Source organism: Peromyscus californicus, unplaced genomic scaffold (genome assembly GCF_007827085.1).
Source record: "Peromyscus californicus insignis strain IS unplaced genomic scaffold, ASM782708v3 Scaffold_18__1_contigs__length_77618521, whole genome shotgun sequence".
Lineage (NCBI taxonomy): Eukaryota > Metazoa > Chordata > Mammalia > Rodentia > Cricetidae > Peromyscus > Peromyscus californicus.
In genome coordinates, this window is record NW_026294480.1 from 10,437,988 (window position 1) to 10,461,367 (window position 23,380).

The 23,380-nt window shown below is 37.8% G+C and overlaps 2 protein-coding genes across 2 annotated transcripts; one reads left to right on the forward strand and one right to left on the reverse strand.

Annotated features, from left to right (window-relative positions):
* The first annotated feature begins 228 nt into the window (after window positions 1-228).
* Window positions 229-1,623, forward strand: LOC128113212 (ras-related protein Rab-1A-like). Its single transcript, XM_052742797.1, has one exon. It carries the CDS (start codon window positions 388-390, stop codon window positions 994-996), a length of 609 nt encoding a protein of 202 aa, XP_052598757.1. The 5' UTR covers window positions 229-387; the 3' UTR covers window positions 997-1,623.
* A 15,994-nt stretch (window positions 1,624-17,617) lies between these two features.
* LOC128113213 (endoplasmin-like) lies at window positions 17,618-19,136 on the reverse strand (the record flags this gene model as incomplete). Its single annotated transcript, XM_052742798.1, is given in 3 exon segments — window positions 17,618-18,732; window positions 18,735-18,972; window positions 18,975-19,136. Coding segments are annotated over 3 exon segments (1,485 nt in total), but the record flags the coding sequence as incomplete, so codon positions are not given.
* Window positions 19,137-23,380: the final 4,244 nt, after the last annotated feature.

Below are 23,380 nucleotides of genomic sequence, written 5' to 3' on the forward strand. Positions count from 1 at the left end.
CTGAACATAGATGTACTAAATCCAATTAAAGACTGTGTGTCAAAAGATATGTCCACACACACAAAAGAGTGACCATAACTCCAATAATACGATCTGAAAAAGACAAAACTAGATTGATATCAATTAGTTGATAGAGGCTTAAAAGTAAGGACTTGAAGGGAGAAGCATAATACACATTTTGAGGACATTGAAAATATTTTCTGTTGGGTGGAAGCTATCACTGAGTGGCGGCGGCTGCTGATTGTTTTCTAAGGGTCGGAGTGGGGTCGACGTTTGCTCTACCGGAACCACTTAGCTCATTCCTTCCCTTCCATTACCCGTGGCGCGGAGAGTCGGGGCGGCGGCTGTGTCATCAAGGGTGGTGGCGGCGGCGGCAGCTGCAGTGACATGTCCAGCATGAATCCCGAATATGATTATTTATTCAAGTTACTTCTGATTGGCGATTCTGGGGTTGGAAAGTCTTGCCTCCTCCTTAGGTTTGCAGATGGCACGTACACGGAAAGCTATATCAGCACGATCGGTGTGGATTTCAAGATCCGAACTATAGAGTTAGATGGGAAAACAATCAAGCTTCAGATATGGGACACAGCAGGCCAGGAAAGATTTCGAACAATCACCTCCAGTTATTACAGAGGAGCCCATGGCATCATAGTTGTTTATGATGTGACAGATCAGGAGTCCTTCAATAACGTTAAACAGTGGCTGCAGGAGATAGATCGCTATGCCAGTGAAAACGTCAACAAGTTGTTGGTAGGGAACAAATGTGACCTGACCACAAAGAAAGTAGTAGACTACACAACAGCAAAGGAATTTTCAGATTCCCTTGGAATTCCATTTTTGGAAACCAGTGCAACGAATGTAGAACAGTCTTTCATGACGATGGCAGCTGAGATTAAAAAGCGAATGGGCCCTGGAGCGACAGCTGGTGGTGCAGAGAAGTCCAATGTTAAAATCCAGAGCACTCCAGTCAAGCAGTCAGGTGGAGGCTGCTGCTAAAATTCGCCTCCGTCCTTCCCTCACAGCGATGAATTCGCAATCTGAACCCAAGAGAAAAAACAAATTGCCTGAATTGTACTGTATGTAGCTGCACTACAACAGATTTTTACCATTTCCACAAGGTCAGAAATTGTCAATGGTCAATACTGACTTTTTTTTTTTTTAATTCCCTTGACTCAAGACAGCTAACTTCATTTTCAGAACTGTTTTAAACCTTTGTGTGCTGGTTTATAAAATAATGTGTGTAATCCTTGTTGCTTTCCTGATAGCAGATTGTTTCCCATGTTTGGTTAGACTATATTTTGTTTTGATGTTTATATTGGCATGTTTAGATATTGGGTTTAGTCTTCTGAAGATGAAGTTCAGCCATTTTGTATCAAACAGCACAACCAGTGTCTGTCAATTTCCATGCATAAAGTTTAGTGAAACGTTACATGTAAGATCTGATTTGCTAGTTCTTCCTTGTAGAGTTATAAATGGAAAGATGACACTATCTGATTAATAGTTTCTTCATACTCTGCATATAATTTGTGGCTGCAGAATATTGTAATTTGTTGCACACTATGTAACAAAACTGAAGATATGTTTAATAAATATTGTACTTATTGGAAGTAATATCAAACTGTATGGTGATAAGTATTGTTTTAATTCTTATGGTTAAAGGGAAATAGAGGTTTGCATTATACTCAACAGCCATTTATGTGTGCAACAAGGGCACTGTAGACTAAGAGCACAGCATCCAGTACTTGCTTTCTAGTGTTAGGCCTGCTCAGTGACCTAGAGAAGTTTCTGTGTTGTGTACACTGAACCAGCCTCATTGGTTCAAGGAGCTCACACTGTATGGAAACAAGTTTAGAGTGTCTGCTTCCTAGCACTTCATCTCCAGGCCTAGGCCCATCTGAAGAGGCTTCCCAGGCAAGGCTTTTTTCTTGCATCTGTGGTAGATGGAGAGCAGCACATGCCTCCTCACAAGCAGTGAGCTGGTGATCCGTGCTGGTGCTTCCTCCATGCTGAGTCAGATGTCACCCACCCACCCACCCACCCACGCCACCCCACCCCACCCCTGGTTTGGGGATTCTCTTTTGCTTTTTGAGACAGGGTTTCTCTGTGTAGTCCTGGCTGTCCTGGAACTTGCTCTGTAGACCAGGCTGACCTCGAACTCAGGGATCTACCTGTCTCTGCCTCCAAGTACTGGGACTAAAGGCATGCACCACCATGCCTGGCTTTTTCTTCTCTCTCTCTCTCTTTTTTTTTTTTTTTTGAGACAGGGTCTCACTATGTAACCCTGGCTGGCCTGGAACTTAGTATGTGCAACAAGCTGGCCCCTCATAGAGATCCACCTGCCTTTTCCTCCCAAATGGTAGAATTAAAGGCATGTACCACAATACCCAGATTGCACTGTTTTTTGAGACAGTGTCTCATGTAGTTCAAGAGGCCTCATTTCCACTTGTAACCAAGGATGGCCTTGAACTCCCGATCCTCCTGCCTCCACTTCCAGATGTCAACTTTTTATTCTTTCCAATTGTATAACTCAAGTTGGAGGAGAGTTTAAGCATTAGAAAAGAAAGCAGGAAATGTTGATCGCCCTAACTAGAAATTATATCCCCCCAAATTAACTGAAAACATGAACTCTAGATGGGAATGATGAGAGAAGTAATATATTTATTTCTGTGAAATTTTTGCATGTGTGAAAGCTTTGTTAACTAGGACCTTCAAGACCTAGACTTTGCTTTTGTCTTACTGTGGGAAACAAAGTCTCTTGCGGACACTAGCATTTAAGGTGACAGAGGTCAGAGATTGTTTCCTTTGGTTTAAACAGCAGCCCAACATTCTTCAATTGGGGGCTTAGGATGTGACTGCTGACAACACATTTTATTATGGGGTCTTTAATGATAAAATATTAAACTAAAAATAAGCCAAAAATTACGTTTCTTTATTTTTCACTAAACAGACGATTGAAATACATGGTACAAAAATAAGTGATAAGATTATTGTAAAATGAAAATGGACAGAATAAATATTCAATTTAATTTTCCATCTATGAAAATTTCACAATAAAATCACAGTTTACTTTGTAATATATATATATATATATATATGCTTCATATATCTTATAACCCATTGAAATTTACACTTCAAAAAGTTAACTTTAATGTATAAACATTAAAAATGAAATCATTTATGAAGCTGCAGCTTCCTAGCAGAATCAGTGTGTATAACAAATAATTTGTCCTAATTAGATGAGTCACCTGCACTGAGGTTGAGAGAAGAAAGGTGGTAACAAAAACTATGTAAAATTATTAAAGTCGTTAGTGTGAGAAGATGTGTAAAAAATCAATGCAAATTAATCCCTGACATTATCATGGTAATAGAAACTAATTTGACATGATGATACATGTATATTTTAATGGAATAATTAACATATCAAGGACCAGTTTCTCATTTTAGGAATAACAGTGTACAGAGGATGAGGGTAGAAAGCTGACATGATCCATGATGGTGGACAGATTAGGAGACACAAAGAACTTAAGTATAACATAATGTGGTTACTGATCTTTATTTACACAACTTTTAGCTGCTCTATCAGCTGCAAAACTCTAGAATTTAGGATTCCCTGATCATGTCATACCTGACACCTATATTTGGATTTCTAAATCCTTTCCTCCATAAAATGAGCCATGAGTCCTTATAGATTTGGGTTATTCAAATATAGGGATAAAATAAGTAAATGAGACTGGAATAACAATGACAAAAACAACAGACAAGCAAAAATAACAGAAGACTGTGAGAAAAAATGAAAGCACATGAAAATGGGGCTGGACTCAGTGATTAAGAGGTAAAATGGCTCCTGCTGAGGACCCACCTGTGCTTCCCAGTGTCCATGGTCAACAGCTCACAGTTGCCTGTAACTATAGGGTATCTGACAGGGTCTTGGACTCCAAGGACAACTATACTCATATGTACATATATTAACACAGAGATATACAATTAAAAATTGTAATAAGTATTTGTGACAAAAGTACTTAATAATCAAATGGAAGACTTCTTCATGCATTAATTGACACAATTAAAATCACAAAATGGAGCCACTCTTGACTCTTCCAGCTGTTGAACATGCCCTAAGAAGGCTGGGGAACTTATTACAGAGGCTGAAACTCTAGAACCAATCATGGCAGATTCAGTATTGTCAGGGGCTTGGCTTTCTAATTCATATGGACATGCTCCTGCCATAACTCACTTGGAGGAAGGGAGACTCCTTCATGAACATTAATTTTCATAAATCCGTCATCTCTAAAACCTCTTGCTTCCCAATACTGTTACACTGAGTGTCATATCTCAATGCTTGAATTTTAAGGAGTTGAAAGCATCCAATCTATGTAGACTAGAGCACAAAGTGGAAAATGAACTTTCCTGAAACAAAATGAATGAAATGAATGTGGAAAAGTATGATGAGTGAGTAAATAAATAATGTATAACATAATAAAATTATAAATAAATAACATCAAGACTCATGTAGAAGAATTTTGAATCCAATATGTAAACATTCTACCCTCAGGAAGATAGACTATAGACTTCAAGTACTTGTCAGTAGGATGTGTCTAAGGACTTTCTTCTAAAAGGGTGAGAAAAGGGGCAGGGGTTGAGAATATCTTCACAGTAGAAAAACTAACACTTCCTGAGCCATTGGCAAAGGTCAACATTAAGAACTATAAGTCATGCTGATATTTAATTGTGTTTATCAGTTTCAATGAAAATGGTATTTCACCTCTGAGCTCTACACCTCAAAAAGCCATAACCTCAATCTAATTATGATAAAAACAGCAGATACATTCCAGGAGAAGGACAATCTACGAAATATATGGTTATCACTCCTCATAAATGTCTCACTGAGAAACTGTCACACTGAAGAGGTGAATCGTGGGACATGACAATTTGATGTTATCTGGTATCCTGAGTAAGACCCTGAGACAGATGGAAGACATTCAGTAAAAATGAATAAAGTCTACAAAGAGCAGGAGGTTTTTTTTTTTTGTTGTTGTTGTTAATTTTCTTTTTCTTTATTAAGGAATTTTTTATTCATTTTACATATCAACCACAGATCCCACTCTCTTCCCTCCACCTACCCCTCCAGCCTTCCCCCCACCCCCCAAAAAAAGTTTAGAATTGTTGATTCTTTCAAGATTTTTATAAGATTATCTTTTGAGATAAATCATAAAATGATTGATCCTTTCTTTGTAACTGCAAACAGCTGCTTGGCAGTACAAAAGGAACTAGCTTAAATATAGTTAGTTGGCTTGCTAAAAATTTTGTTAATCAATATAAAAGAATCCTTGCTTTGGGTGAAGATGTATGGTGGGAAAATTAATACAACACAAAATGTTTAACTACTTGGGGGCATCTAAGGAAAACATGTGATCATAATGTGATTTTTTCCTGTATAAAGATTTTAATTTGTTTTTTGGAAAACATTTAACTTGTAGTTGTGAGGTAATCTTTTCTTTCTTAGAAATGCTTGTCTTAGGAGTTATAAAAGGGATAAGATAAAAATAAATGAGGCAGAAGGAAAACATCAGGAAAGATGTGGAAGGAAAGCAACAGGACAGAGAAAGAAGGAGAACATCAGGAAAAAAGAAGGAGGAGTAGATGGAGAAGGAGGAGGAGGAGAAGGAGAAGAAGGAAAACAACAGAATAGTAGAGCAGAGCAGAGAAAGAACAGCATAGGAAGAGCAGAAAGAGAAAAACAAAATGAAGAATTAAGATTTGTCCTTCCAATAAAGTTCCCATGTGTGTCTGTTCGTCTGTCCAGGAGTTTGCTGACTTCAAGCCTCCTCTTCAGTACCTGATCTGCTGAGGGCAGAGAGGGAAGAGGGAGGAGGATGAAGTAGATAGGAGAGAAAGGAAGAAAAAAAGAAGGAAGGGAGAATAGGGGAGGAGAAAGGAGAGAGTTATATTGATATTTTCCTTCCCATCCCCTCAGTAACAGACATGTTCATGTGTGATTCCTTATCAATTTACCATTTAATCAGAGAAGGTCACACGTCATTTGGAATACATTTAATGGTGCCTATTACAAGTTTCTTTTCAGTTGCATGTAATCATTACCAGCCAAATGAAGCTGTTTCTGGAATATTTTAACCACCAACTTCCTATAATATCTGTGCAATGTGAAGATCTATATTTTCATTCAATGTAAGTTTTATTTAAATAAAATATACATGTAGGATTTTTGAGAAATATTTCAAAACTAAATATTCTAACTGCCCTGTTGAGCTGCACTGGGCTGCAATGCAGTTTAGATGCTACTTTCAGTGAAACCATCCCGTCACGGCAGCATCATGCTTTCTTTTCAAGGAAGACGGTCTTAAATAATAGCTATGTATTACTACACTGACACAATAATCAAGACTGTTGTATTATTGAATCTTATCTATACTAAAACATGGGGAAATTAATTCTCACAGGTCTGAAGTCCAGGCATTTTTTTCCTTTTGTACAAAAAATCCCTTGAGCTTATTGGTAGACTGAAGGAGGTTTTCCTTGAGCTGTTGGTGGTGAACTAAAGAAACACATTAATGGTCCTTTCATTTTTATTAAAAAAATTTCAGATCATCCATTTCTTGTTATTTTTCCTCTTTCTCTTCAAATGTATGTGTGCATGTATTGTGTGCATGTGTGTACTTGTGCTCCAAGGTATATGGGTACATATATGCACATAAATTTAAGTGTGTGTTTATACATGCAGACAACCTGGAATCTTCCTCAATCACTTTTTCACTTTATTCTTTGAGGCAGGGTCTCTCAATTCAACCCAGAGCTCACAGATATGGCTAATCTCAGAAGCTAAATTGGTGTGGAGAGTTGATCTCTATCTTCTCAGGCTGAAATTATAGAAGACCACCATACCCATGCAAAATTTCATGGTTACTGTGAATCCTTCTGCATGCTCGGCAAAGTCTTTACCCAGAACCCCATTTCTTCTGCTGCAGCTTCTTTTTTAAACTTAAACCTGGATTAATTTTATTTTATAACAATTCATCTTAATTTTCAACTGCTTGCTTCCTCAAAGATACATAAAATCTCTTCCATTCATTAATTCACAAATATTTTTGATATGTATTATGGAAAAACACGGTAATTAAAAAAAATGCTCTATATATATGTCTTGTTCAGATCCAGTACTATAAAGTGTTTTGTGTACAACACAAATGGAAATTGGCTGGAACATGGGAACCCTTGAGAAAAGAGTCTAATATGTGAACTCCTGTTTCCAGAGAAATAAAAGTAAGCTTTGCAGTTTCCTCACAAATGTATGCTTTTATTTATTTACAAAAGGAACTGTGAGCTTAAAAGAACCTAGAAAAATGTTAACTAGGAGAGTTCTTCATGGTGCATATTAAGTCATCAATCAATAAAACTGTGATGAATGAATGCAATAATATATTAGTTCCAGAAGAAAACTAGAAAATATCTCTAGGCTCAACTAAGTCCTTTGATACCCACAAATACTTGGTATGCACTCAATTTTTCTCATTATATCAGTGAATATTCCATTATTAATTTTACAGTGGCACAGGAGGATTTCACAGAGGAAAGTAAACACCCAATTATCATAATTGAATATCACCTCATGTTATGAAGTTCACTTGTGAAGATAATAATTTGAATTTATATTATTTTTCCCCAGAGTTTACTGGGGGCTGGAAGATGGCTCAGTGGTTAAGAGAACTTATTGCTCCTGCAAAGGAACCAGGTTGAGTTCCCAACACCCATATCAGGTGGCTCACAACCATTTATAATTCTAGTTCCAGGTATTTGAGACCTTTAGATCTTTTCTGGCCCCCCAAAACGCATGGTGTATATATACTCATGCAGGTGCACGTACACACATAAATAAAAATAAGTAGTTATTTTTTTAAAGAGTAGTTTCATTGATTTATTGAACAGATATCTCAGAATAAGGACTGTGTAAGAGGAATCATAAAAGGTCTTATTAATAAAAAATCTGGAGCCATATGTTGGGGTAAAAGATGAAAAATCAGAAAGACAGAGAGCAAGCCACTAGTTCTTAGCCCTACGAAATCCTCAACTGAAAGAGAATGAGTTCCTGTTTCCTCATGCCTTATATACCTTTCTGTGTCCTGCTATATTACTTCCTGGGATTAAAGGCATGTGACCTTCCCAAACAAAGGCATGAGTGTAGCTAGAGTTTTCCTGCCTGGCCCATAGTCAGGACAAATCTCTCTCACCTGCCAGTCCCACAGACGCTCAGACCCGACCAAGTAAACATAGAGACTTATATTGGTTACAAACTGTATGGCTGTGGCAGGCTTCTTGCTAACTGTTCTGACAGCTTAAATTAATCCATTTCCATTAATCTATACCTTGCCACATGGCTCGTGGCTTACCAGCATCTTCACATGCTGTTTGTCATGGTGGCGGCTGGCAGTGTCTCTCTGACTCAGCCTTCCACTTCCCAGGTTTATTCTCCTCCTTGTCCCGCCTATACTTCCTGCCTGGTCACGGGCCAATCAGTGATTTATTTACCAACCAATCAGAGCAACATATTTGCCATACAGAACATCCCACAGAACTCCCCCACCCCTTTTTTTTTTCAAAAGGGAAGGTTTTAACCTTAACAAAGTAAAATTACATATAATTTGGGAATTTGGGCATAGCTTCTCTTACTACTTCCTGCTGGAGAGGGGCACTGTATCTTATGGGGACACAAAGAAAATTTTAGGATTATGGAATAGTCCATGAGGCTGTATTGTCTGAGCCAGTTGCCTTCAAACCATTCTGGATGTTGGATCATCTGGGCCATGGTGTCATCAGAGACCTTTCAGGGGGTCTTGACTGGTCAAACCTGATGTATCTTAATCTGGAACAAATCCATAGCCTCTGGCTTTCTGTGGAAACAAAAGCAGAGACTCTTTTCCAAAGCAACATATCCTTATATCCAAATTTTGAAGTCAAGGTATCTTTAAAATATACATTTTGGCATAACTCAACAGCTTTTACAATCAAATGTTTTTCTGCAATTAAAAATCCCAAAGACAACACAATCCAGATTCTCTGTGTAATATTCATCTTTACATGGCTTATTTTTTATATTAATTTTACTGTCTCTTTAAAGACTTTATTTTTTAAAACTATGTATTTGTTTTTATAACTGTATATATCACCGTTTTTGTCTCTTTCAAGCCTATGTATATTTTACACACATTGTAAACTATTACATCTGAATCTGTCTTATTGTGAATCTATTGCTTTAAACTGCAGCAGCTGTGGCTGCTGGCTCTGCCCACTGCAGCTTCCCAACATGGTGGTGGTAGTTTACCACCAGCTCTGGGAGCTATTGTGGGTCTATGCTTTTATCCAAGCAGCGTGTAGCCCAGAAACCTCTTTTTTTTTGTTTTGTACTAGCAAAGTCTAAATCCACCATGCAGCTTAATGTGCCACTTGCAGAGAGGCCTCATTCCCGCCATATGGCAGGTCAAGGCAGGTCGAGCATGCATGCTAGGAACCCACAAGTAGCTCAAACCAGCAGCTGCCGCTCATTTGAGAGAGACAATTAGGAAGCTGTTTTTACCTCCATTTTAGAATCTTTTCTCTCAGTTTTTAGGTGGAAACTCTTGTCCCACGTTGGGCGCCATTTGTAGCTAGAGTTTTCCTGCCTGGCCCACAGTCAGGACAAATCTCTCTCACCTGCCAGTCCCACAGACGCTCAGACCCGACCAAGTAAACATAGAGACTTATATTGGTTACAAACTGTATGGCTGTGGCAGGCTTCTTGTTAACTGTTCTGACAGCTTAAATTAACCTATTTCAATTAATCTATACCTTGCCACGTGGCTCGTGGCTTACCAGCATCTTCACATGCTGTTTGTCATGGTGGTGGCTGGCAGTGTCTCTCTGATTCAGCCTTCCACTTCCCAGCTTTATTCTCCTCCTTGTCCCGCGTATACTTCCTGCCTGGTCACGGGCCAATCAGTGATTCATTTACCAACCAATCAGAGCAACACATTTGCCATACAGAACATCCCACAGCACATGAGGTCTCTAGTGCTAGGATTAAAGGTGTGTGCCACCACTGCCTGACCTCTATGTCTAATTTAGTGGCTGGCTCTGTCCTCTGATCCCCAGATAAATTTATGATGGTACACAATATATCACCACAGGACTATGCTAGAATACTGACAAAAAAGAATAGACATGTCAAAATAAAAAATAAAAAACATAGTTTCTAAAGTATTTTATATAAACAAATATGCAAATATATATGATTTATATGCATATAAATGTGGATCTTCCATCTCTCTGGATTCTTCTTCAGTGAAGTTATGCAACCACACACTGAAAAACTGCATTCATAAAAGAAATGTGTGTAATCTACGAACAGATTGTTATTATTATTATTATTCCCTAAACAATACAGTAGAACAATAATATGAGCAACTTTTAAATTGTATTAGCTATTTTAAGTGATCTTTAAAGGACTGGTATATGTGCATAGGATATATAGAAATACTTCATTGAAGTTTGTAAGGGATTAAACTTGGATTCATACATATTCAGGATTCATGGATTCTTACATATACAGGAGGACTCTGGAATTAGTACTGAGTTTTGACTATATTATATTCCAGCATATTTTCCTGTGCAGTTATTCCTAATCACATTGTTTATTCATGAAATTTAATAAGATTGCTATTGATTTCTGTTTTTAAATAATTACATTGGTTATTGAATATGATGGTTTATTTTGATAATCCTCACTCTCAAAGTCTCATCTAAGTAGGTCCCCAGTTTGAGACAAGCTGAGAAATAGAAATTTCCAGGCCAGCATGTGCTTCATATTAAGCACCCATCTCAAAACAATAACACAAACTAAGAAAAGATATAGGAAAATAAAAAACAACACCTTCTCCCACAAATCTCATATCTGATTATGCCATTTCTGTTTTGAAATGTATGTAGTCAATTTCTTCATACTTCTGTTATAACCTGACTAAAAGCAACAACAAGCTATCATAGTTTATAGCCAGTCCTCTACACTGCAATTCAGGGACAGTTGCCTTATAAGAATCTTGTCCCATCCTGGAGCACTCTCTTCAGAATTGTGTGGGTTTCTCTTCCTACCATTGGCATATGCTGAGTAAGACTGTACATTAGCCCTTATTTTCTGGAAAGGTCTGTTTCTTTCAGATATTTTGTCTTGGTTTGGTTTGACTGGCACCTGACGGTCTCTGGAGCCTGGAACCTCCTCCATTTCCTGCAATGCTTGGGTCATGACACTCTTTCTTCCAAGTAATTGTACCTGTGTCTTTCAAGATGTAAATGAAACTTTGAAAACTCGCTCAGTGTTCTTCTTCACTTTCTTGCCCACTAATGAGTCATAATCCTTCCCCCAAACTTGTGGTGAAATCATAGTCTTATGATATTCTTTATCCCCACATAACTCTCATGTTACTTAATAAAATTAGTCACATTCTGATATTGTCTCTCTCTCTCTTTGTGTGTGTGTGTGTGTGTGTCTGTGTGCGCGCACGCGCGTGTGCGTGCGCACATATGCTTCTGTTTATTCTTATACTTTTCTCTTAGAATATAGGATTGATTCCATCTTCTGTCAATCAATGAGACATCATCCACTTCTCCAGCTCATGATGTGTTGAAAAGAACACGTGTTTAAAGAAAAAAAATGTGTAAACAAGTAGATGGCTTTGGTACAGAGGAACTTTAAAGACAAGGGACACTAGAATTAATTTTTGTATTATTTAAGAATTTATTCAAAATCATCAACTATAATATTATTGTTTAATCTATTTAGTTGAATTTCTGAATTCTGGTGAGTTAACATATCTTTTTTTTCTTTGTGATACAACAGGTTAAATAGAAACTTGAGGAAAAACATGTATAAATATATAACAGAATGTCTCACTCTCTGAGTCATTACCTTGCATATCTCAGTTATTTATTACTCTGGACTTAGAATAGCTACTCAGACATAATGTCTATATGGACAGAAACCATGCAAGTAATCAGCTATTTTTGAAAAAATTATCAGATTATTTTATTTAGAGAATATCTGTATTTTATACAGACATATGCATGTAGCTGGAGTTTTCCTGCCTTGCCCACAGTCAAGACAAATCTCTGACACCCGCCAGTCCCACAGCCCTCAGACCCAACCAAGTAAACACAGAGACTTATATTGGTTACAAACTGTATGGCCGTGGCAGGCTTCTTGCTAACTGTTCTTACAACTTAAATTAATCCATTTCCATTAATCTATACCTTGCCACGTGGCTTGTGGCTTACTGGTACTTTACATCTTCCTTGTCCTGATGGCGGCTGGCAGTGTCTCCCTCACCCAGCTTCCTGTTCTCTCAATTCTCCTCTCTGTTAGTCCCGCCTATACTTCCTGCCTGGCCACTGACCAATCAGTGATTTATTCATTGACCAATCAGCAACACATTTGACATACAGACCATCCCACTGCATATGCATGTGTAAATGCTTATATGAATATATTTCACTTTCTAGTGAATGTATTTAAATTTTTACAAAAATAAGACATTCACATAGTTTTATATATATAATGATTTGGAGCATGGGATTTTCTGCATATACAAATTACTCTTTCTAAAACATGTTTTATATTGACTATGCTCAGATATAAAGGAAGCTTGGTAGGTTTGGTCCAGAAAGAAGTCACATGTGTGAAACATTTATTAAACTGAAATGAAATCATAGATCTTTGGATTATAGCTCTGGAAGTAAGTAGCAAAAGATAAGTCATTTATTTAGAAGCTCGGGACTAGTTGTACTTGATCAGAAGCACTGATAATCCATGAAGGCACATTCAAGAAGAAAAGATGTTTGGTGAATGTCAAATATGTTACAAGTTTCTCCTTTCTCTTTCTAAGAAAGCTCCTGTTTGAGGTGATTTTTTCCAAGGCAAGGTAGAAGGGCATTGAGCTGTAGTAGGTATTGAGTTGAACATGCAGCGCTGTGCAACAGAATTTCATCTAAGAAATACAGATTTGAACTGGGAAGCTTGGGGCTAGCATTGTGTCCTCCATTCAGCTCTCCAGATGCGAGACAGGATGTAAAGAATACTGGCAGCATGAAAAAGAAACAAACCCAAGTACATTGACATGCACATGGGACAAAGTTCAAACGAGGATTATATGAAATGTGAGAATTAGGAAAGTGCAAGATAAAAGGATTTGTAAATATACAGACATGAATAAAGAGAACCCACTCACAAGTTCATCCTTACTAAAATTCTCATCAAAGAATATATTTTTAAGTTAAAAATAGAAGAGAGTGTAAAGATTATGGTAAGATAGATTCACTAATGTATGTAAAATCAATAAATCACTGTCTTCGATAATAATTGTATGAGAAAACAGGCATTATTGATTCTATAAAACGGATGATGTGCAGGAGTGTAGACACAAAACTTTTCAGCTGCTGAAGTTTCCGAGTTATATAAATACAAATGGTAAGGATGGAAATTAAAATAAAAATTAAATCTGGAAAGTATACTAAAATATAAATTTTAAAAAATATGTGACAGTGTGGGAATGTAAAATATTTATAGCCTCTAAGCCAGCAGAAATTATATTTCAGGGTAGAAAATTGCAAAAAGAAAAATCACATTTGGCATGCAAGGTAAAGTAAATAGAAATAACATGGATAATTTATTTTTCTGAAAGAAAAGAGAAAATAAAGGGAGATGCAGCCTTTCCACCGTATTGTCCTCTGCACAGCAGAATATTCACTACACAACAATGTGCTGACAGGTAACTAAACAAAGGAACCTCATAGCTCAGAGGATCTCCCAATGAACAGCCACTACCTACACAGGGAAGGACAATAATTTACAACAGAGAAAACAAGCAGCACTCCAGCAGGTTGATGATTGCAGTTAAAAGTCACAACCTAAGCCAGTTGTGGTGGCACATGCCTTTAACCCCAGCACTGGGAGACAGAGGCAGGTAGTAGATCTCAGTGAGTTCAAAGCCAGCCTGGCCTGAGTAGTGAGTTCCAGGACAGCCAAGGCTACAGAGACTCTGTCTCAAAAAAGAAAAAACCCTTACAATAATTTAATAATAATAAATAATAATAATGATAACGATATTAATAATAATGAATAAAATCACAACCAACTACATGCAGAATTGTGGCCCAATATAAAAAAGAAAAGAAGACAGAGTCAATTCTGTGATGCTGCTTTCATATGTACACAGACCTGAAGCAAATAAGGAGAAATATCAGGACACCTGAGTGAGACTAAGATCCATGCAGTAACAGCATCCTGCAAACCAGTGGTTCTCAACCTTTCTAATGCTTCCACCCTTCAATACAGTTCTGCATGTTGTGGTGACCCCAACCATGAAATTATTTTGTTATTACTCCGTAACTGTAATATTGCTACTGTTATGAATTGTAATGTAAATATCCGATATGCAACCCCTGTGGGGTCATGACCCACAGGTTGAGAACTCACTCTGTGAAAGGCTTAAAAGTAATTCATACAAAAGAAAAACAGACATGAGACACTAGCAGAGAAAGAGATGGACTGATGTTGGATGGATGGGTTGGAAGGAGAGACAAAGGAGGCCAATTAAAAGCCAGAGCAAGGCAGAATATTTGGTGGGAAAAATGTGCTCTCACACTGTATACAGGTAGGGTTCATTTATGTCCTGCTCTCTTGCTTCAAATATTCACTTGAGACAGGAACGTTCATGGAACCTGGAAGTAAGTTCATGTAGATTCATGGTAAGCAAGCCCTATGATAACAAATGCATGAAGTTTGGAACAGGATAAATTATGAATAAGATTTATATCTAAAACACCTAGAGAGATGCTAGGACAGAGGATTGCTCTCTGAAAACTGAGAGTGGGACCCCATTGCCAAGGGCAACATCCACACAACTCATTGCACACAGAAAGGTCAAGCTGCTGCCTGTGTAGAGCCTTCACCCCTACATTCTAGTCTCTTTGGTGTGGGAAGGTACTCTGTAGGCTACTGAAATAGAAACCTGGACACCAACCCAGTCAAAAAACCTTCAATCTACAATATGTCCTAACTGCAAGATGTGCTGGGACAATGGTGGCATAGAACTTGTGGGAGTGACTAACCAATGCTTGGTTTAACTTGAGTAACTTGAGGCCCGCTACACAAGAGGGAAGCCATGTCCAATGAAGTTCAGAAGGCCAGGAACCAGAGACTGCATAGTCCAGAGACCTAAGGGAGAACCAAACATGACTGACAGAAAGGAAGAAGAAAGAAAGAAAAGAAAGAAAGAAAGAAAGAAAGAAAGAAAGAAAGAAAGAAAGAGACAGAGATAAAGAAAAAGGAAAGAAAGAAAAAAATTAAATGATTCCTCATGATATTCTGCTACACTCATAGATTGGTGTTTTGTCCAGTTGTCAACAGAGAGGCTTCCTCCAAGAACAGATGGGATCAGGTGCAGAGACCCACATCTAGACATTATGCCAAAAGAAGGTCTAAATTGGAGGACTTCATGGGGTCCCTCCTCTCAGAGATCTGGGAATACCACAGAAGAGGAGATTGAAGATTGGAGAAGTCAGAGAGAATGGAGGACACCAGGAGAACATGGCCCACTGAATCAGTTCAGAAGGGCTTACATGGGGTCACAGAGATTGACGCAGCAAGTATGGGCCTTCAGGGGTCTGGACCAGGTCCAGACCTGGTGCATATGTTGTGTTCATGTGAGACGCCCAACAGTGGGAGCCAGTGGGTGTGTCTCACTCTTTTGCTTGCCATTGGTTCCCTGGAGACCCTTCTCCTTCTATTGGGTTTTCTTGTCCAGCCCCAATATGAGAGATTTGCCTTGTCTTATTGTGTCTTGTTTTGTTGTGTTTGTTTGTTGTCTTTTGGAGGCCTGCTTTTTTTTTTTTTTTTTTTTTTTTTTTTTTTTTTTTTTTTGGCGTGAAATGGAGGAGGAATGGATATGCGGCAGACAGGAGGTGCAGGGGCTAGCTGGCAGAAGTGGAAGAGGGGAAACTGTGGTCAGGATGTGCTGCCTGAGAGAAGAATCTTTTTTCATTAAAAAAACAACAGAAAAGTAAAAGAAAAAAAGAAACAGTTTTATTCTTTTGCTCTCCGCTAGGAATTCTATTAATGCATCCATTGTTTCTCTCTGAGTGGGTACTGGGGTTTCTTAAATTTACTTTCCTTAAGTAATAACAAACAAACAAACAATAAATAAATACTTATGATGCATCATTTTTTTATAAATATAAGAAACTTTCTTCTATATCGTGCCTGTTTCTTTTATTTTCTGTTGTAACCAATACAAATTTCATTAATGATATGTAGAACAATGTGATTCTCAAGTCACAGAATGACAATGAGATATTCAAACAAGCTACATTTTCTGTGTAAAAGCACTGCATTTTTACTGGTATAAATATAAACATTCAAGTAAACCACATGTTATTTGACTCAAATACCACAATCATAAAGAATGAACACTTCCAATTCTGCTTCTACTGTAAAATTTAGTTTTAAACTTAATGACGTCTTCTGTCTTTCAACTGTTTCTGGCAATCTTGAAGTCTAAATCTGGAAAAAAATCTGTTCTAAATGATCAAAGTGGAGAAAAACCCGTCATCATTATAGCAACTGCACAAAGAGTACCAAGTAAGTGAATCTTCTTTTTCAACTTAATAAATGTCCTGTCAGCTGTAGAGAACACAGTTAATTTATTAACTAGTACCTCTTTAGGTTCTCAGTGTAGTGGTATTTCATGCCAAGAAGTATATAGTGAGAAAATAGGAACCAGGGAACTAGCAGTTTAATTGAGGGGAATGAAATTATAACCATTGAGGGATTGGAGATGTGGCTCAGCCAGTACTGCTTGCCTCACAGGCATGAGTGCTGAATTCCAGAACCCATGGAGAAATGCTGAAGAAAGGCAAACTTGTAATCCTAGTTCTGACTTTGGGAGTGGAAACAGGAGGATTCTTGTCATTTGCTGTACTTCTAGTGGAAACAAACAGTGGGCTTTTGGCTAAGCCAGAGATCCTGACTCAGAAACAAAGTGGAGAGTAGTTGAATAAGACACATGATACCAATTTCTGCACACAGAATGTCTGGGCACACAACTGTGTGTGTGTATCTGTACAAGTGTATATACACACACACACACACACACACACACACACACAAGCATATACAGACATACAGAAACACAAACAAAATATAACTATTTTACTTCGTAAGAAACTTTTTATAAGTGGTAGGAACTATTTATTAAAAAACAGTAGTGGATTTGTGAGGGAGACTTTGGAAATGTGTATGTGATCAGCTAGAAAGGAAGCTCTCTCTACTGAAGGCAAAATTGGCCTGTATGAGGACTGGAAAGAATGTAAAGAAAATTAGGAAGAACATTACTAGAAGTGGGAGAAAGTGAGGAAAGCATGCTCAAGAGATGTAGATGTAACCAACCGTCTTATTAAATAACAAACACAGAGCCGATTCAGAGAAGAAAACCAAGGGGTCAGAACTAAGAGCCTTACCCTTCCTGCTTCAGCCAAGAGAGCTCTCCGGCAAAAAAAGGACTTTAAAATTTCACATTCCCTCTCCACACAGGATCCGTGGTGAGAAGATAATTTACAATTCATCCTTTTCTGCTGTAGATTTCTTTGCTGTTTCTTCCTCCGCCTCCTCTTCTTCCTCTGTGCCTGCATCCACCTCTTCCTCTTCGTCTTGCTCCGTGTCTTCTGCTGTGTCTTCCGGCTCTTCTTCCGGCTCTTCTTCTACCTGTGCTTCAGGGTCAATGTTTAGACTGAGGCGAAGCATTCTTTCTATTCTGTCTCCGTATGCCTTGGTGTCTGGTAGAAGATACCCTGACCGGAGTGTTGCTGTTTCAAACAAAACGACAGCAAGATCCAGGACAGTCTTGTCCTCTTCATCCTCCTTAACCCGCCGAAGCATGTCTCTGATCAGCGGATGTCTGGGATTAATTTCAAATGTTTTCTTCTGACTGGCATAGTAATTTGTGGAGATGTCCTTGCCCGTCTGGTATTCCTGTGCCTTCATAATCCTTTCCATGTTGCCAGACCATCCATACTGGCTGGCCACAAGAGCACAGGGAGACTCTGTAAGACGCTGTGATACCACAGCCTTTTCAATCTTGTCCTTAAGGGCCTTGTCTTTCATCCAGGTGAGCAGAGGCTCAAATTCCTTTTCTGTGGCTTCCCGGTTTTCCTTAGTCTTCTCGCTCTCATCAAACTTCACTCCTTCTTTGGCACCGTTCTGGAATCTCTTCCCATCAAACTCGGGAAGGGCCTGAATGCAGTATTCATCCACCGGCTCTGTGAGGTAAATAACCTCATAGCCCTTTTTCAGCAGTCTCTCAACAAACGGAGAAGATTCAGCCTCTTTCCTGCTTGACCCAGCCATGAAGTAGATCTTGTCCTGTTTTTCCTTCATTCTTTCCACATACTGGTCTAGACTAGTGATGTCAGTTGCGTGGTGAGAAGACTGTAACCTCAGGAGCTTTGCAAGCCGGGTGCGGTTTGAGTGGTCTTCAATCACGCCAAGCTTAATGTTGGTGCCGAACTCCTTCCAGAAAGTATCGTTGTACTTCTTATCGGCAATCTTCTTGATCATGTCCAGAGTTTTCCAGACAAGCTTCTTCCTTATCACCTTGAGGAGTTCATGTTGCTGAAGAGTCTCACGGGAAACATTGAGAGATCATCTGAATCCACAACACCTTTGACAAAATTAAGGTACTTGGGCATCATATCATGGAAGTCATCTGTGATGAACACTCGGCGTACATACAGCTTAATATAATCGCTCTTTTTGGATCCATATTCATCAAACAGACCATGAGGAGCAGATGTGGGCACAAATAAAATTGATTTGAAGGTGACTTCCCCTTCTGCAGTAAAGTGGATATAAGCCATGGGGTCATCACTTTTCTTTGAAAAGTGATGATTTTTGAAAAGGATTTGTAGAAAGCTTTGTATTCATCCTCTTCTACTTCTTTGGATGGTCTCTGCCATATTGGTTTGATATCATTCATAAATTCCCAATCCCAAACTGTTTTTTCAATTTTCTTGGTCTTCGGTTTCTTTTCTTTTCTTTCTTTTTCTTTTTTAAAACAAGAGCCTTAAATCTAATCTCCTTTGCTTAGCCTTTTTTCCTAACCCTTGACAACAACTTGTAACCAACCCCTCTAAACAATGAAAATTATCCCAGACCCAAAACCCATTAAAAAGACCAAAAAACCACACGCCCCAGGAGATGCATCCTTTGCAGAAAGAAAGGAACATGAAGCTGAGAAACAAAAACACAAGGTAGACAGCAGAAGGGGTTGTAGGATGTCTGCAACATTGAAGAATCTGGAAACAAATTACAACAAATAGTAATGAGAAATTAAATAAGGATCCAATGATTGGAAATCTAGATTGCATGGATGTCCGCATCAGAGTTACATTTCTAAGTAAAGGGATGTTAATAGGAGTGTTACAGTTTGACTTGCACATAAAATATTCTGATTAAGAAGTCATCCACAGCCGGGCGATGGTGGCACACGCCTTTAATCCCAGCACTCGGGAGGCAGAGCCAGGCAGATTTCTGTGAATTCGAGGCCAGCCTGGACTACCAAGTGAGTTCCAGGAAAGGCGCAAAGCTACACAGAGAAACCCTGTCTCGAAAGACCAAAAAAAAGAAAAAAAAAAAAAAAAAAAGAAGTCATCCATGTGTTTACTAGCACACACATGAATACATACACATATCTAAATACACTATGTATGCATGTGTGTGTATGCACAAGTGTGCTAATTTAAACTCAGAGAGAATTTAATTACTTAGAGATTTTGCATGAAATTTGACCAGAAGTGAGTATGAAATGAAGCCTTGGGGTCCAATGACATATAATAAATGAATTAAAAAAAATATACTGAAAGGAAGAAAGACCAGCTATTGCCAAGAATTTATCTAAAGCATCCAGGGAGGAATGGAATCAATGTGTTGATTTTATAGGAAATTGATGTTGCTAAGCTGTACACATAATGAAATTCTATTCAGTAGCCCTACAGTCTTAATTACTGTTTAAGGGAATATTTTTATAGTTATGTTTCATTAAACCAAAACTTCATGCTTTCACCAATAACAAACTAATATTCTTTAAGCAACACTAAAATGGTTTTAGATATCCATTTAAGGCCAGATAGTTATCATGTATCTCTGAGTTCATCTCATCCAGATTCAGTCTATAATAATGTGTCCTTACTCTCATAAATTAACTTTATAGGATGATATTAAACATACAACAAAGTTTAAATTACCCTTCTTGAAAATGCACTATCACTGAGCTTCATCATAACTATTCTAAAAGGATTTCCAAATGGTATATTTTCATCTCATATATTTTAGAGTAAATTAGAATCCCTTTGTTTTAGCATATTGTTATTAAAGATCTCATCCATTTGCAAATATTTTATACAAAGGAAAGTAGAATTTTTTTATATTATGCTTTATCTCCAAAAGAAACATCAATCAAAAATGCCATGCCAAAAAAAAAAAAAAACACACTCTGCCAAGGGAAAAATAAAATATATCAGATCATAAGATGTCCATTGTATATTTCTAAAAGCTGAAATCCAAATGGAAAGGTGACACACGCTGTATTATCATGTAATTTAACATGACAATACACAAAGTTCTGTAACTGGGGATGAAGAAACTGAATGGCCTCTAAAGATGTTCTTTGGGTTGTGTTTGTAACAATAAGACTCATTTTGATTGAGCCAGTCTGAAAGTTGACGAGTGCTTCATGACTCTAGTTCAGGGATAGTAGATTTCAACTTCAGTATAGGAAAGTGTAATATTCAAATTGACAAAAGGCATACTTTGTGAATTATGGTAGATCATTCATACTATTTCTCTTAACCTGGATACTATGCCATTATTTCAGATGGGAACCCAAGTTTTAAAAGCCCAACATTGTGTACTTGTAAAACATATTTTAGTAGTGTGAAAAATGAGAGTGTTTTCCCAAAGGTGAATCCTAATGTAGTTTTGAGGTATGAGGATATAGCTCAGTTGTAGAGAGCCTATCTAGCATGCACGAGGCCATGCAGTTATTACTCAGCACTGAAAGGAAAGCAACTAATTTTAAATGTAGTATCAAATCAGTAGGCTGTGCTTTGATAATCTGTAAAGTTCAGTAGGATCTCAGGTGTGTTCGTGAAGAACTCTGAACCCAGTAAGCTACAAAGCAAACTAGATATCCACACTGGCTCCAAAGAACCCCTAGACAAACTGTGTCATAAAGCTGTGGAAACAATAAGCAAGAATATCTCAATAACTCCTTGTTTTGTATGAAAAAGAACTTGTATCTTTAAGGTCTAAAGATCAGGTTACCTCTCATTTTAGTCGTGACTTATTTATGTTTAACTGACATGTACTACCTCTGACTGAGGGTCAGCGCAGTGTTTCCCTGCGCTGAGGCACCAAGTCAAGCCTCTATCTTTTAATGTAGTTGAGCAGCACAGTGACACAAACACAAGCTATAAATAAAATAATTCACCTCCACCAGAACTCAGTTTTGTTGCATATATCAGTAAAACTCTCAGATTCCTTAAGCACCGTGACAACTCAATGGATAGGATAGAGCAGTTCCCATTCCTGGTTTTCAGTTAAAGTGTCACCCTGTATTACAGTGACCAAGTCAATCATGATAGTTCCAGCATATGCAATTCTCAAAACGCAGAGTATAATTTGGAATAGACGGATTTTCATCCTTGTTTTCTATGCAGCATTTACTCTTCACAAATGGACAGTTGCCAGCACGCCTGTCACTTTACTGTCCTGTTCTTCTTGGTAACTCCAGGGCATCATGTGCTATTGATATGAGAGAATCAAGGAAATCACTAATTTTCTAGGTGGGATATAGTTATATTAAAATTTCCAATAAAGAATGAGTTTTAGGAAAACCACTCATATCAAAAGTCTATGGGATATTTTGCCATCATTGATGAAAGTTCACATTGGAGTTGGTTAAGTCCATTCAGCTCTTCACACCCTGTGCCCTTTGCACACATGAGATGAAGAGATTGAGATTCAGTTCCCCATGAAGCAAACCTGTGAGTGCAATGATATTGTACTCTGACTACTTTTTCAGTTGGGTTCACACCCATTAAGTGTGTAACATTTGTTGATGTGGATGTTGCTGAGTGGCATTCCGTCCTTTAACAAACTCCAAGGCTCTAGAGGCAGCAACACATGAAGTGTGTGTCATCTTCATTTGTTGCATGGTGACACATGTACCGCATGCAGAGTTCACAGGAAACCTCACTGTCGCATAGTCTTTGTGCTTCTTTGAGTCAATCAGGAGTTAATTACATGGAATGCTCATGATGCTAATTAGTCAACTTGCAGCTGTCAAGGACTCTACAAACCTCAGGGAGAGAGAGTCATCCATTCATCATCTTAATAATGATTTTTAAATTATATTTTTCTTTCATATCCTCATTTATATCTTTTAATAATAAAAAGCCTTTCTTACCCGTTGGCACTCTGTGATCTTTGATGAAGTAACTTGCAGTCTTACTAAGTTTTACTAAGTGTGCTCTTTTATCGTTTCTGCAGGAACTATATCTTGCCTTGATGTGCAAAAATAATTCAATGCTTTCATTTCAAAAACTTGTGTAAGACCTACATAAAAAACATGAACCCAAAAGCTCACTTCATACTGCATATGGAAGATAAATAAAAAAAGGATAATACAAACTTCTAACAAGAACTCAAAATTATTGAAGGAAAACCAAAATATATTCATGGATTTCGGCAAAACTTTTTATTAACCTGCACGACAAAATAATTAATCTTTGGCAAGTGGATGGGGATTACATCTTTCTGAGAGCTGTCACAATGGAAATGGAAAAGATAATACAGAAACTTAGTGAATGTGCTGTTCACAAGGACCTGAAAAGGGATATTTTTAAAAAATGTAATGAACTTAGAACAAAGGGTCAAGCAGACACGGAATGGAATCTCTCGTGTCAGTGAGGCAAAATAAACCTTTTCTTTTATGTATACATTATCAGAAATATTTATAGTTGTTACAGAAATGTAACTCAGTAGCCTAACCAATGTTCATTTTATGTGCACCATTACTAGATTTATCAAGTATTCATGGCTACAGTACAAGGTAAAGCCTGAAAATTATTTCTATCTTGACTTTCCCCTATAGTATTTTTGGGCTGCAGTTGACTGTAGTAAGTGAAGACATATGAAACGGGACAACTGGTAATAGGAAGACTATTATTGGACATTTTAATAAAGTAATAAGTGATAATTATGTATTGTAAAAACCAAACTTACCAAATA

What these genes read in the sequence shown, in the direction of transcription:
- LOC128113212 (XM_052742797.1), top strand. Translation starts at nt 388, where the DNA reads ATGTCCAGCATGAATCCCGAATATGATTATTTATTCAAGTTACTTCTG.